The sequence below is a fragment of the Oncorhynchus nerka genome, linkage group LG19 (genome assembly GCF_034236695.1).
Source record: "Oncorhynchus nerka isolate Pitt River linkage group LG19, Oner_Uvic_2.0, whole genome shotgun sequence".
Lineage (NCBI taxonomy): Eukaryota > Metazoa > Chordata > Actinopteri > Salmoniformes > Salmonidae > Oncorhynchus > Oncorhynchus nerka.
In genome coordinates, this window is record NC_088414.1 from 317,409 (window position 1) to 333,026 (window position 15,618).

General features: G+C 43.0%; 1 protein-coding gene across 1 annotated transcript; it reads left to right on the top strand.

Annotated features, from left to right (window-relative positions):
* The first annotated feature begins 5,584 nt into the window (after positions 1-5,584).
* On the top strand, positions 5,585-14,085 carry LOC115147127 (F-box/WD repeat-containing protein 2-like). Its single transcript, XM_029689142.2, has 8 exons — positions 5,585-6,028; positions 6,684-6,970; positions 8,288-8,510; positions 8,941-9,135; positions 9,480-9,613; positions 10,007-10,093; positions 10,321-10,490; positions 10,722-14,085. Exons 2-8 carry the CDS (start codon positions 6,704-6,706, stop codon positions 11,008-11,010), a joined length of 1,365 nt encoding a protein of 454 aa, XP_029545002.1. The 5' UTR covers positions 5,585-6,028; positions 6,684-6,703; the 3' UTR covers positions 11,011-14,085.
* Positions 14,086-15,618: the final 1,533 nt, after the last annotated feature.

Consider the following 15,618-nt stretch of genomic DNA (forward strand, 5'->3'; position numbering starts at 1 on the left):
TTTTCTCGCATTATTTGTAACTTAATTATTTGTAACATAATGTTGATGCTACACTCTCATATGACCAAAAAAACCTTCTGGATAGCAGAACAGCGATTACTCACCTCGAACTGGACAAAACATTTTTATTTAATGAGTCTGACGCAAAGGATATAAGGTCCAAATCCCCATCAATCACATGAAGAAAATAAGGAAATACAGAGGGCGGAGATCAGGGTGCCTTGTGAGAATTCATTAATGAATGGTTAACCACTGGAGAATAAACTGGATGAGTTTCCGTGCATCGGCTGGACAGAACAGCTATGTCCGGTAAGAAGAGGGGTGGGGGGTGTGTGTCTATTTTTCAATAACAGCTGGTGTGCGATGTCTAATATTAAAGTAGTTTCAAGGTATTGCTCATCTGAGGTAGAGTACCTCATGATAAGCTGTAGACCACACTATCTACCAAGAGAGGTTTCATCTATATTTTTCGTAGCCGTCTATTTACCACCACAAACCGACTGGCACTAAGACCGCACTCAACGAGCTGTATCAGGTCATAAGCAAACAAGAAAATGCTCATCCAGAAGCGGTGCTCCTAGTGGACCTGGACTTTAATGGCGGCAAACTTCTACCAGCATGTCACATGTGCAACCAGAGGGGGAAAAAACAAACTCTAGACCACCTTTACTTCACACACAGAGACGCGTACAAAGCTCTCCCTCGCCCTCCATTTGGAAAATCTGACCATAATTTTTCCTCCTGATTCCTGCTTACAAGCAAAAACTAAAGCAGGAAGTACCAGTGACTCGCTCAATTCGGAAGTGGTCAGACGATGCAGATGCTACACTTCAGGACTGTTTTGATAGCACAGACTGGAAAATGTTCCGGGATTCATCCAATGGCATTGAGGACTAAGATTGAGCCCTTCTACACCGGCTCTGACTCTCGTCGGATGTGGCAGGGCTTTCAAACTATTATAGACTAAAAAGGTCAACCCAGCCGCGAGCTGGCCAGTGACATGAGGCAAGCAACACTGAAGCATGCATGAGAGCACCAGCTGTTCCAGATGACTGTGTGATCATGCTCTCTATAGCCGATGTGAGCAAGACCTTTAAACAGGTCAACATTCACAAAGCCGTGGGGCCAGATGGATTACCAGGACGTGTACTCTGAGCATGCGCGGACCAACTGGCAAGTGTCTTCAATGACATTTTCAACCTCTCCCTGACCGAGTCTGTAATACCTACGTTTCAAGCAGGCCACCATAGACCCTATGCCCAACAAAGCGAAGGTAACCTGCCTAAATGACTACCGCTCCATAGCACTCACGTCGTTAGCCATAAAGTGCTTTGAAAGACTGGTCAAGGCTCACATTAACACCATCATCCCGGAAACCCTAGACCCACTCCAATTCGCATACTGCCCCAACAGATTCACAGATGATGCCATCTCAATCGCACTCCACACTGCCATTTCCCACCTGGACAAAAGGAACAACTATGTGAGAATTATGTTAATTGCCGACAGCTCAATGTTCAACACCATAGTGCCCGCAAAGCTCATCACTAAGCTAAGGATCAGAGGTGTGGACTCAAGTCACATGACTTGGACTTGAGTCACAAATATGATGACTTGCAACTCGGCTTTGACTTTAACATCAATGACTCATGACTTAACTTGGACTTGAGCCTTTTGACTCGAACTGACTTGATACCCTCCAAGCCCAAATATTAAAAATGATGCTTTAAAAAAAAGTGTGCAGTGCATCAACTCTTAATTTTAACGGATTACAGTTTGAATCGGACAGCAGCCAATCAAATTGTGGCAGTTGAGAAAACGTTGCACATGGCAGTGCAGAGGAACGTCGGCGAGTTAATTCAGATGGAGCCCTTGGAAAGAAGATACCAAAAGTTATTATTTTCAGATATAAAGATTACGCTGTATCAACAAAAAAACGGATTGCAACTTGCAAAAAAAAAAAGAGCTACAACTGGTTAGGCTGTTGGTAGCCTAAATCCTGCCTGATGTTACTGCTGTTCCTAAAGCCATTGACATATGTTAGCCTACTGTGTGTGTGTGTGTGTGTGTGTTAAGGTTGGGTGATTGTGTACAAGCCTATGTAACAGTTGTTAAAGTACTTCGTGAATTTAATTTATTTCCTCACATTCCCAGTGGGTCAGAAGTTCACAGACACTCAATTAGTATTTGGTAGCATTGCCTTTAAATGGTTTAACTTGAGTCAAACGTATCGTGTATAGTTCCACAAGCTTCCCATAATAAATTGGGTGAATTTGGCCCATTCCTCCTGACAGAGCTGGTGTAACTGAGTCAGGTTTGTAAGGTCTCCTTGCTCGCACATGCTTTTTCAGTTCTGCACACACATTTTCTATAGGTTTGAGGTTAGAGCTTTGTGATGGCCACTCCAATACATTGACTTTGTTGTTCTTAAGCCATTTTTCCCCAACTTTGGAAGTATGCTGGGGTCATTGTCCATTTGGAAGACCCATTTGCGACCAAGCTTTAACTTGCTGACTGATGTCTTGAGATTTTGTCCAATATATCCACATAACCTTCCTACCTCATGATGCCATCTATTTTGTGAAGTGCACCAGTCCGTCCTGATGCAAAGAACCCCCACAACATGATGCTGCTACCCCTGTGCTTCACAGTTGGGATGGTGTTCTTCGGCTTGCAAGCCTACCCCTTTTCCCTCTAAACATAACGATGGCCATTATGGCCAAACAGTTCTATTATTGTTTCATAAGACCAGAGGATATTTCTCCAAAAAGTATCATCTTTGTCCCCATGTACAGTTGCAAACCGTAGTCTGGCTTGTTTATGCTGGTTTTGCTGAGCGGCCTTTCAGGTTATGTCGATATAGGACACATTTTACTGTGGATAAAGATACTTTCGTACCTGTTTCCTCCAGAATCTTCACAAGGTCCTTTGCTGTTGTTCTGGTATTGATTTGCACATTTCGCACCAAAGTATGTTCATCTGTAGGAGAAAGAACGCGTCTCCTTCCTGAACGGTATGACGGCTGCGTGGTCCAATGGTGTTTATACTTGCATACTATTGTTTGTACAGATGAACGTGGTACCTCCAGGCGTTTGGAAATTGCTCCCAAGGATGAACCACACTTGTGGAGGTCTCCAATTGTTTTTCTGAGGTCTTGGCTGATTTCGTTTGATTTTCCCATGATGTCAAGCAAAGAGGCACTGCGTTTGAAGTTAGGCCTTGAAATACATCCACAGGCACACCTCCAATTGACTCAAATGATGTCAAGTAGCCTATCAGAAGCTTCTAAAGCCATGATACAATTTTCTGTAATTGTCCAAGCTGTTTTAAGGCACAGTCAACTTAGTGTCAATAAACTTCTGACCCACTGGAATTGTGATACAGTGAATTATAAGTGAAATAATCTGTCTGTAAACAATTGTTGGAAAAATTACTCGAGGTGAAAGTAACGCACACCTATTTAGGCGAGGTGCTGGCTAGCGGAGTGGAACACTTGAAAAATAAAGGAGAGCCGCATACCCTAGGAGCTCAGATGCAAAAAAAAAATGCATGTCCAACGTTTCAACAGACAAGCTAAGCTGTCTTCCTCAGGGTATAATGACAAACACTGTGGGGTGACTCATTTACAGGTGTCTGTAATCATGGTCGGGTGTGGCCTGATATCATTGGTTAAATCTCATATATTAAAATAGCATACAAAAAACATGAATGGATAGCATACAATCATAGATTCAATTTGGCTACATAAGCCTACAAACATTTACAACAGCAAAATCACAACAATCCCAAGAATGGCTTCAGATCAAAGTCTATGTTGAGACCGGAGGGAGCAAGGGTCTTTAAATTAAAGATCCAGGCAGCCACTCCTAGGGAGGGTGACATTCGATGCCAATGTTCGATGCTTCCGAAACTGGGTAAGTCGAGTTTTAGCACCTAATGGTGCTACGATGCTCCGAAATTCCTACTTTTAATTCGCACTTTGTTTTACCCACATAATTTTTAGCACAAGGACAAGTTATAAGATAAATAACTGCCTTAGTGGAGCATGTGATAACAGCTTTGATTGGAATCTGTTTCCCTGTTTGGGGGTGTTTGAAGGATCTACATGTATAAGTGCCATTGCATTGAGCACAGACATTACACTTGTAGTTTCTATCCAGTAGGGGCGCAAATAGAGGTTGTGCAGGGATATCTTGGAGTGGTAAATCAGAGTTTACCAATTGATCTCTGAGATTTCTGCCCCGCGAGAATACGACCGAGGGAAGGTCCGAAAACACATTACCGATACTATCATCGGATCTTAGAATGTGCCAATGTTTATGAACGATTCCCTTAATTTACCCCTCTCCTTTAATTTCCTTTGTGTCTCAGCCATATTTCTGTCAAAATCGGATTGTTTTTTGCAAATTCTTTTGATTCAACAGAATTGGCTGTAGGGCAAACTATTTTTCAAGGGAAGGCAAACAATTTTTCAACTATCAGCCCTCAACAAACTGTTACGATCAGTAGGTTTCCTGTAAAGGTCAGTGTCTAGAACACAAGATCAGAAGATCAAGAAAACTGATTTGACGTGTATCAGATTGCATAGTAAATCTCAGATGATCAGAACAGGAGTTAAGAAAAGCATGGAACGCCTGGAGCTGTTTTGCATCACCCCTCCATAGAACAAAAATATAATCAACATACCGTTTCCAAATAATGATGTTAGGCAAGAAAACATTTTTGAGGTTTGAAAATGGACTGTTTCGCCATGTTACCCACATACAAATTAGCATCGTTACGAGCCATGGGGGATCCCATAGCAGTACCCTTCGTCTGAATAAAGAAATAATTTAGAAACACGAAATAGTTATGTGTGAGTACTATTTCAGCCAATGTTACAATGCATGCACTGGAAGGTAGTTCATTTGGGTCACGTTGCAGAAGAACATTTTCCATAGCTTCAATACCGCCCTCGTGTGAAATATTTGTGTATAACGACTCAACATCAAAAGTAACTAACAAAGTTAGTTGGTGTTCCTTTTGGTAGGCCGTCATTGTAAATAAGCATTTGTTCTTAACTGATTTGCCTAGTTAAATAAAGGTTCATTCTTGCGAATTGAAGTTAAATTATGAAACACAAAGAGAATAAATATACAGTTTGTATGTTTTTTTCTTGGTACATTTTTTGGGGAAGCCTGACTTCGCTAGGCATCCATGAATACACACCACTGTTTATCTACTTCGTTCGTCCTTCACTAACCTGGCAGAACAGTCATTGCGTCCTGTGAATCCAAAATCATAAAACTGGCTTTTACTTTGGAAAAAAAGTGAGCTTGACCCGGAAACCCATTGCTAAGTAGCCGGAAGAACGTTTGCAGAAAAAGTTTGCAACATAAGGCATGCATCCATAGAGAATGATAGAGGCCTCTGGTGGCCAAAATAACATTATAGTATAGGCAGCGCAATTGAGGGCTTCCACCATTTTAATGTCGTCAACTGGGTGGGACTTCCGACTTCATTGGCTGATCCGTCCTGGTGACCCTATTGGAGTCATGTCCAACCGGGTCATGAGGAGGGCTAAGGCAAACGCGAAAAAGAAAATGGACTACTTCAAAACGGAGATTGCCTCAATGGCGTGGCCTATTCTGTCACAGACACGAGTCCTCTATGTATCTCTATGGTTCCAGCCATTACCTCAGTGGGTGCATCCATCGAGCTAGATTGGATTTAGCTAGCTAACGGTAGTAAATGTATTCATCTACGTTTAGGTAAAACGTGACTGTATTGGTGCGTGTAACATTACCTATCCGTTAACTTCGGAAAGAAGCAGAGTCCCTCATTCCAGCTAGCTAGCCAGCCAGAAAAGCTAACGTAACGTTTATTTTCTAAGCTGATAAACGAATGACCTTCTGGCATCTCGCAAAAGGAATATTCTGATAGTTAAGTAGCGTTGTTTTGTTTGTAGAACGCAAAGAATACCAGGTGTTCCTGTCCGCCTGGCTAGCTAGCACAATACCGCCCACAGATACGGGTTCTACGGGAAATGGTACGTCGTTCTACCGTTTCTACAGCTACACGTTAGTGTACAATGCACCTTACTGCTGAAACGCTAGCTAGCTTAGCAACGTTAACCCTGAGCTATAACTTTAAATAAAAGGAGCAAAGCTAGCTAGTCAGAACAGTAGATGTTCTACTCCGTACAACAGGCAGTGATGTCTACGCTAGTTAGCTAAGGACTCATGTTGCCTTAAACGTGTGAAGTATGTAACGTTAGCTAGCTAGGCCCAAATAAACGATCGAGGTAGACATTTGCTGGTAGTGTTAATGAAGTATTGTAAACAGTCAAAGGTGATCTTTGAGAATGTATTAATTACATTTTAAAGGTGAACTCAGCGAAATGACGTTGCCACGAGCAGCACTGCAGTTATTGACATTGGCGATATACAACACATTAGCGATATACAACACATTATCTACCCATGTGCACGGATTCGCTTCTCGCTGTTAGTTTGGTACCACGGGACCAAAACAACCGAGAAGTTGAGTCTCGCGCTTCAACACTCTTAGCTGTTGCAGAAATGTACCAACTAAGTTGTTTGTTTACTTTCTGCATCTACGCCATGTCGCTGAGTCTACCTTTAAATACATAATAATGGAATGTAACGTTAACGAATCATCGTTACTAAACCCTGTAACCGCAGGTCGACGTTCTCATGTGTCCATGGAGAAGGCGGCCTTTGAGGGGTGGCTGGAGTCGGTCTCCGCCTCTTTCCTCACACTGAGCGACCAGCAGCGCAACCAGTCCCTGGACCAACTCATCTCGCTGAGCGGTGCAGTCCAGCTGCGGCACCTGTCCAACGGACTGGAGGCGCTGCTCAAGCGGGACTTCCTGCGACTGCTGCCCCTGGAGCTCACCTTCTATTTGCTGCACTGGCTCGACCCGCAGACCCTGCTCACCTGCTGCCTGGTGTGCAAGGGGTGGAATAAGGTCAGGCTCTCTCTGTCATGGTGGTTGGATCTCTGGTGGTGTATAAGCAGTACGACAAAGGTCTGTGGTGCATTCAGCAGGACACAACATTTTGGAACGTTCAGATAGAAAAACATGTTATGTAGGACACACATGAACAAGGAATGGCTCTATTCATGTCATTTCTATCTGCAATGTTTGGAAACTGAATGTGGCCCAGGCTTCATGTTATACCCTTTTCACACCATTGTGCTGACCTGAACCATATTGTGCTGGCTTGGTTCTTTTTTCTTTCACCTTTCCAGTGTGGTTCTGTCAACTGTTGGTGGATGCATAACCAGGCCAGCACAGTACAACTCTATGTTTGAAGGGGTATTTGTTAGTAGCTGGTGTGCATGCAATTGAATAAGGCCAGGGTTTCCCACATGTGACACTAGCTAGGTTTCCATCCAATTGGTGACAGATTTTTATGGGAATATCTTAGAATCAGCATAAAGAAAATGTGCATTCTCCCACCAGTGGTGTGTTTCCACCAAACATACCTGTTGTGGATGACGAGAGGATACAGAATTTTCTTTTTGCAAAAGTTTTCATTTACCTAATAAAAATCAAATGTTCTCAATGTGTTTCCACCTCCTTTTCAACTGTACTGATAGTTTGGTCACAAACTGTTGTGAAAATGGCAAATGTGCCTACTCTGATCTTGGCACGTGTGCTCTAGCCAACAGCTGGCAGATACAGTGCAGGTAGACTAGTCTACATGATGTTATAATGGTTGAGAATATTTTTATTTGTCAAGCGTCGATCATCATGCCACCAGAATAAGACCCTCTATTTATTGGAATGGCACATCAAGATCACCGTGCACTTCACCACCCTGTGAAGTTGAACTTATTTCATCTGTAGCCTAATAAACTGCATTGTTTGAGTGGTAGTACCACACATCCATATCATCATGTGACTATAAGTTGACTTCGATAATCAATATTTGAGCGTTAAAGGCGTTTCTGCTACCATTTCTTGCATAATTCATTTTACGGACACAAAGATGTGTCTATATTTATACAATTGAACTTCCTGTTTCCATCACATCTGTTATTTTTTTGTATGCTATGACTTTACTCGTATAACTGGATGGAAATGTGGTTACTGATAATATTTTGGATTGAGAAATGTACTAGTGGTGCAAGTAAGGACCTATTTTAATGTGTGTTATTGAGGTTAACTTTGAACCTTTCCTCCTAAGTTTTGCCTCTGTTAGTTAGATTTGACGTTTCTTTGGGTTGCTTTGACCTCGGTTCCGGTTGAACTATATAATCCTTTTGATAACTCCCGTAGGTGATAAGTGCGTGCACGGAGGTGTGGCAGGGTGTGTGCCGGGACCTGGGCTGGCGCATCGATGACTCCATCCAGGACGCGTCCCACTGGAAGGGTATCTACCTCAAGGCCAAGCTGCGCATGATGCAGTTGAAGGACCAGGAGGCCTTTGAGACCTCGTCGCTCATCGGGCACAGTGCGCGCGTCTACGCCCTCTACTACAAGGACGGCCTTCTCTGCACAGGTGGGTTATATGCGTATGGTCATTCTGGGGTGTGGTGGAGTGGTCTTCAGTGTTCTCCTACTATCCATTTGGCCAGGTGGCGTTTTTACTCTTTTGCCTGTTAGGTTGAATTTAAGGTTTAGGTGTTAGCATCTGTGAATAATGCTTCAATTGGCACTTTTGTGCAAAATGTAGTATCTGAAACAATCACTAGTTTGCTGGAGGTCTTTTGTAGTCTTAAAATGTTGTCGTTACATTCATACATGTAATTGTTTAATTCCTCATTGTAAAACTCACATTATTTCGTAGGCTCTGATGACCTTTCTTTAAAATAAAATCTTAAAGCTGCAACCTCGAGCTCCGATGCAATAATTTAATTCACCAACGTTTCGACAGCCAGGCTGTCTTCATCAGGCTATCCTTGTTGTAAATTGTTCAAATTATCTTGTAGGCTCTGATGACCTTTCTGCCAAACTGTGGGACGTCCGCACTGGGCAGTGCATCTACGGCATTCAGACGCACACCTGCGCCACAGTGAAGTTTGATGAGCAGAAGCTGGTGACTGGGTCCTTTGACAACACTATCGCCTGCTGGGAGTGGAGCACAGGTGCCAAGATCCAGCAGTTCCGTGGGCACACGGGTGCAGGTCAGTGTACCGCTGGGGTCCCTACCTTTCCCAGTTGCTGAGTTAGGGGTGTTACGTCCATTGTTCATTTGGGTTTTAGGAAATAACTTGTGAGTTAGGCATTGTTTCCTAGAGACAGCTGGACTGTGCTGATCTGTGGGTCTTTGATTGACAGGCAGATATGAACTCTGATTTTATGCGTGGGAGCTGCCACTCCAAGTAGCCTCCATAGAGACCTTATCAGTGTCTAAATAGCTCTATTTTACAACAACAACAAATTCTTGAGGCTACGAATGATGGTCACAAATGGCAGAGCCATGTGTGTTGGTGTACTAAAGCCAGGTCTCTCTCCTTGCCTCTGGCAGTGTTCAGCGTGGACTACGAGGATGATCTGGACACGCTGGTGAGCGGCTCGGCCGACTTCTCTGTGAAGGTGTGGTCCCTGTCGGCAGGCGCCTGCCTCAACACCCTCACGGGACATACTGAGTGGGTCACCAAGGTAAACCTGCCTATCAACCTCCTGTCCTTGGTTATGTTAAGGATGGCTGGAAAATTGAATCGGCGTGTTTATGGGTATCCGTTGAGGGCCTGGGGCAGAATTTCACACCATTTTTTGCTAATCTTGAGTAGATATCTGGGATGCAAGGTAATTTGTAGATCAGTGATTGTGCCCATTGTCTTGTGCAAATGCCTGTGAAATGGATGAAAGGAGAAGGTTTTGCAGTGTTGCAATCTATAGCAAAGCCCTATCTAGCATATTCACAGATTTGTTTTGTTGCTGGTACATTTTGTTTACAAACTGCAAGCTACCCAGTGTTCAATAAGAATACTAGATGAAAGGACCCAAACTCGTCTCACATATTAAGACTATCAAACCATTTCCCCTGCGTAGGTGATTCTTCAGAAGAGTGAAGTAGAATCCATGGTGCACTGTCCTGGCGACTACATTCTGTTGAGTGCTGACAAATATGAAATAAAGGTAATATGGTTAATTAATTTGATCTTCTTTGCATCTGCTGCCATTCATCTTTCATGCAATAATTTAACCCTGTGCTTTTTGTCTTTTGTCACTGTAATACTTAAGATGGCTCCATACAGTGTCCCCCTCAGCACAGTTTGACCACAGTGCTGTTTTCTCTACAGAGATGCATATATTCACACGCATATAAACAAATGAATATGCGTGTATCATTGGTTATTTTGCAGGTTTGGCCTATAGGCAGGGAAATCAACTGTAAGTGCTTGAAGACCTTGTCTGTGTCAGAGGACCGTAGTGTGTGTCTGCAGCCTCGCCTGCAGTTTGATGGCCGCTATGTCGTTTGTAGCTCGGACCTGGGGATCTACCAGTGGGACTTTGCCAGCTTCGATATCCTCAGGTAAACTGCCCAGGGCCAGAACTTTAACCCTCAAAACGACCAGGTTGTAAACGACTTGATTCCTTGCTAGACTTGCTGTGAATAAGCCACAAAATCCTCAGAACTTTGGAGTATATGACTCACAATATCCATGGTAGCGAGCAAAAGGAGTTGTGTGGGTGTTCATACATGGAATGTAACGGAGCCCTTCATACCTGCCAACAATCAGTTGCTGAATCTCCTTCTTTCCAGGGTCATCAAAACGCAGGACCCCGCCAACCTTTCCCTGCTCAGCTTCGGTGAGGTGTTCTCGCTCCTCTTCGACACCGACTTCTTGTATGTCATGGACCTAAGGACAGAAAGGATGACGGGTCGTTGGCCTCTGCCTGCCTACAGGAAGTCCAAACGAGGTTCCAGCTTCCTGCCGGGAGTCACCTCCTGGCTCAATGGGCTGGATGGGCAAAATGACTCTGGCCTCGTGTTCGCCACGAGCATGCCTGACCATAGCATTCACTTGGTTCTGTGGAAAGAAAACCGATAAAGAAAGCTATCGGCGAAACCTACGAGAGCTAGATTGTCAATTGCCATGTAAACAGGGTGCTCTGACTTTCGAAACCCAACATCAAGTTAGATAATGCATGGGCCAAAGTTGTTTTCCCCTTTTTTTTTGACACATGCTCTCATACACGCATCATGTAACATGCTGTCACCAACCATAAGACACACCGAAACGCTGCTATGAATACAAGGGGAAGAAAGGCCCAGTTCAGAGGGCCAAGGAAGCAGTTGGTGTTAGTTCCAACCCTGCCATGGGTCTTCTCACTTTGAAGGAAATACAAGACCGAACTCTCGAAAAACTGCATGGTCTACAACCATTGGACTGTGACAATTTTACAAAAAACATTGCAAAACAAGTCAGGCTCTACAGCTGTAGACATTTCCCCTGTATTACCATGTATCAGAACCTTTAAACTTCGGACAAGGTTCTTCGAGCAGTTACGAGGCGGGAAGTTGCCTTAACACAATACTTCGTTACACGAAAGTACATCTATGACTTTGGCACAGTTTTTCCTACGTTTTTCCTAGACTGTCAACTACCATCCCCATGAGTTTTATGTTGAAATGTTCAAAGTGGTTTGGTGCATCGGATTTGTACCATATTCAATGTAAATCCATTGTTTGATAATGCTTTTCTTAAAAGTCAACTTGACATTAAGTTGTGCCTTTTCCTTTGATTTGAATATTCACCTAGGTGTGACAAATCAAACTAGAATTTCATTATTACCAGGCACATTGCAATGAGATAATGAATGTTGTAATTGTATATATATTTTTATTATCTTTCGTACTCTCCATACTATAACCAACCACATACAATGTATTTCTAAACTTACTAGGCTTGTCATGATACCAACATTTTACAAACCATTTTTACATCAGGCCAAGTATCATGCCGCAAACTAATAATTAGCAACCCGGGATTAGTTTAAAATGGCCCGCGACATGGTTTGTGAAATTATATAAAATGCGCGCGAATCCTGATAGAAAGGGAAAAAAGGCATTCTGTTAATATGGGTAATATTTTTTGAATGTTTAGGCCAACTAAAGACTAGACGTTTTTGTTGCTGTAAAGCATGCCTGTGGCGAAAGGGTGCGCTCCATTTCACCTCTCTGACATGCCGACCAGGCCGGACACATCGCGTACGCCGCAAAATAAATGTAGAAATCCATGTTATTCAATTAATCTGCGTTCTCGCTCGCCACCGGCTACGCGCGTGCGCTATCGTGCATAAATGTATTTTGTCCCCCCACACCAAACGCGATCACGACATGCAGGTTAAAATATCAAAAACTCTGAACCAATGACATTAATTTGGGGACAGGTTGAAAAGCATTAAACATGTATGGCAATTTAGCTATTTCGAACGGCCAACCGAATCGTTTCTAGTCATCTCTCCTCCTTCCAGGCTTTTTTTATCTTTGAACTTATATGGTGATTGGCATCTACACTTACCACGACAACCGGCAAAACATTTCGTCTTTCAATCACCCATGTGGGTATAACCAATGAGGACCTGCTTCTATAAACCAATGAGGAGATGGTAGAGGCAGGACTTTCAGTGCGATCTGTGTCAGAAATAGGAGTTATATTTTAGGTCATGGCATCGCTGGCGCGCGTAATAATTGAATGACACGGATTTCTACATTTATTTTGCGACTCACGCACGGTCAGCATGTAAAATCTATATATTTTTAAACTGAATGCGGAATAGACGAGTTTGAAGAGCGGACAGAGAAGCGGGTGAGTGAGGGCTGTTAGTGGATGCAATGCACTGATTACAGCTGCGACACTTGATACGCAAATGACAGAAGTGGATATCATTGGACCTGCGAATACAAGAGACTAGTGGCTTAAATTCAACTGAATTTATTAACAAAACTGACTTTAAACAACAGGCGCCAGCAGGCTCTTTAGATCGGCAGGGCTGAACAAGTCGGTAGTATCGTGAAATGGTACAATGGTTCTAAAATGTTGGTATTATAAAGATCATCCGTTTTGGTACCTTTTATTACCGTGGTACCGGTATACCGTGCAACACTAAATCTTGCCACTTGCAACACTAACTCCTGCTGCCATTTACCCTACATGATTCACTTGAATATTTCTTGTGAATTGCGGTATTGAAGTATAGACCAGGTAAATGTTTTTTTTACAGGATTTGAAGTTTGGAAGTTTGCACAATGTGAATGAGTGAGCAATTGGTTATCATTTTGGGAGTCAAAGCAAGACTTGACTCTCAGCTATGTTTTACAGTGACATTCAGTTCAGCAGTGTACTTAGACCAAGTCACTAATTTAAGAGCAAATACCCATCCATGCAGTTTTTAAATGTCCATTTCAATACTTACATATGTGATTTTCTCTAAAGATCACATTGGTTGCGCAGAGGTGATTTTTAGCCCAGAGATGTTTTAATACTCTGAAAGAGACCTCAAAGATATCAGGAGTCTTCCCAGTTAAGTGGAAAAGACCGGATAGATTTTACACCATGGCTGTTTCTGAAAAATGTAATAGTTGTTAAATGCATGCTTCTTCCATTCTTGTTTCATCAATTCCTTGTACTCTTTCTCAAAGCTCATTGGGGAGGTCTGAGGGTGGGACCTAGGATCTTCTCCAAAACACCTTGAAAGGTAAAGAAGAGGTAGTTGAGGAAACAAGGATGGAGGCAGCAAGGATTTGAACGCTAGTAACATTTTTAGACAGTCTATGCTTCCCTTCTCCCAAGGATTCCTGATTCGTATTCTGAAATTTTGTAATCTGTACAGACAAGTAGCTCTCCTGCCATTCTGTTGATGCCTTACTAAGCAGATGATGAATGGTACGGTAAACCTAGACATTTTTGCTGATACAATCTCATGTTGCATTAGTTCAAACAAGGCCTCTGAGGTCAGACCTCTACATGCATTGCCTCACTAAACTGTATTGCACTGTAATATCATCACACACCCAACCAATCTTTTTTTCACTTGCATACATCAATCAGCTTAATTCAGGTATGTTGGTTGTATATAACAATATTGCAGTCTTTCAAATAAATGGAAGTTGCTAACCTTAATGATAGTTTATCTTTTTTTCCCCCTCCCTATGCGTTAAATAGGGAAATTAGATATTACATTACATTTACATTTAAGTCATTTAGCAGACGCTCTTATCCAGAGCGACTTACAAATTGGTGCTTTCACCTTATGACATCCAGTGGAACAGCCACTTTACAATAGTGCATCTAGGTCTTTTAAGGGGGAGGGGGATGAGAAGGATTACTTTATCCTATCCTAGGTATTCCTTAAAGAGGTGGGGTTTCAGGTGTCTCCGGAAGGTGGTGATTGACTCCGCTGTCCTGGCGTCGTGAGGGAGTTTGTTCCACCATTGGGGGGCCAGAGCAGCGAACAGTTTTGACTGGGCTGAGCGGGAACTGTACTTCCTCAGTGGTAGGGAGGCGAGCAGGCCAGATATGTTTCCTTACCTTGAAAGTGTCTATGTACTAGGATAAACTGTAATTTTTGGCCAACACATTTTGGAGAAAAAAAAAAGGCTTGCTATTTCCTCAGAGAACATGATGTATTGGCTCATTGGCTGAGCTGGCCAATCAGTGGTCTCCTGGCATGAATATTTTTAATGACAGGTTTACGCCTACACCATTCTGTTGGGGTACACACACCATTCCAACACAGAAAAGCTGCTTTTAACATGATTGATTTCAGCCCTTAGTTCTAAAACTCCATAAAACCGTCTCGTGTTTTGTTAGATCTGCTTTAAAAATTTACCTCTTACAAACATTTTGGAAAAACTGAAAGAATTGACAATTCTGTGGAATTTAATAAGCACTCTGATAAGAGAAGATTCTATAGAATGTCAGCTTTTGCTAACTTGAGGGTAAGACGTTAGAGTAAATATGGGTAGGTTTAACCAATTACTGCAGGGCAATTTGCATTAACAGAATTATGCAGAGACTCCGATTTTTCACTTTCAAATGTATGCCAAACAAAAACCGCACAATGACTACTTTGAACAATTTACACAGGAAATGTTCTTCCAAGAGTAGGTGATCCTAGCGAATCCCCTATTTGTAAAATATCTAAATGAGAACCAGATTTCAAAGTTAAATAAACCATAGAACTCTATGCACAAGGACGACCCTAGCTCACACAGGAAGCGGCGCTAGTGACCTAATCCAGGCACTTGTCATGTCCTGTCTGGACTACTGAAACTCGCTGTTGGCTGGGCTCCCTGCTTGTGACATCAAAACCTTGCAACTTATCCAGAACACTGCAGCCCACCTGGTGTTCAACATTCCCAAGTTCTTCCATGTCACCCTGCGCCACTGCACACTTCACTGGCTTCCAGTCGAAGCTCATATCCACTACAAGAGTGACTGCTTCTCCCTACCTTCAGGCTATGCTTAAACCCTACACCCCAACCTGAGTGCTACCTTCTGCCACCTCTGGTCTCTTGGTCCTCCTACACCTACAGGAGGACAGTGCCCAGGCCAAGCTCTTCTCTGTCCTGGCACACCAATGGGGGAACGAGCATCCCCCTTAAGCTAGGACAGCAGAGTCCCTGCCCATCTTCTGAAAACATCTGAAACCCT

Bases quoted from the DNA above. Each gene is read 5' to 3' on its own strand.
- LOC115147127 (XM_029689142.2), top strand. From the start codon at position 6,704: ATGGAGAAGGCGGCCTTTGAGGGGTGGCTGGAGTCGGTCTCCGCCTCT. The intron at 6,971-8,287 runs GTCAGGCTCTCT...TAACTCCCGTAG, and splicing joins TGTGCAAGGGGTGGAATAAG to GTGATAAGTGCGTGCACGGA. The intron at 8,511-8,940 runs GTGGGTTATATG...ATTATCTTGTAG, and splicing joins GGACGGCCTTCTCTGCACAG to GCTCTGATGACCTTTCTGCC.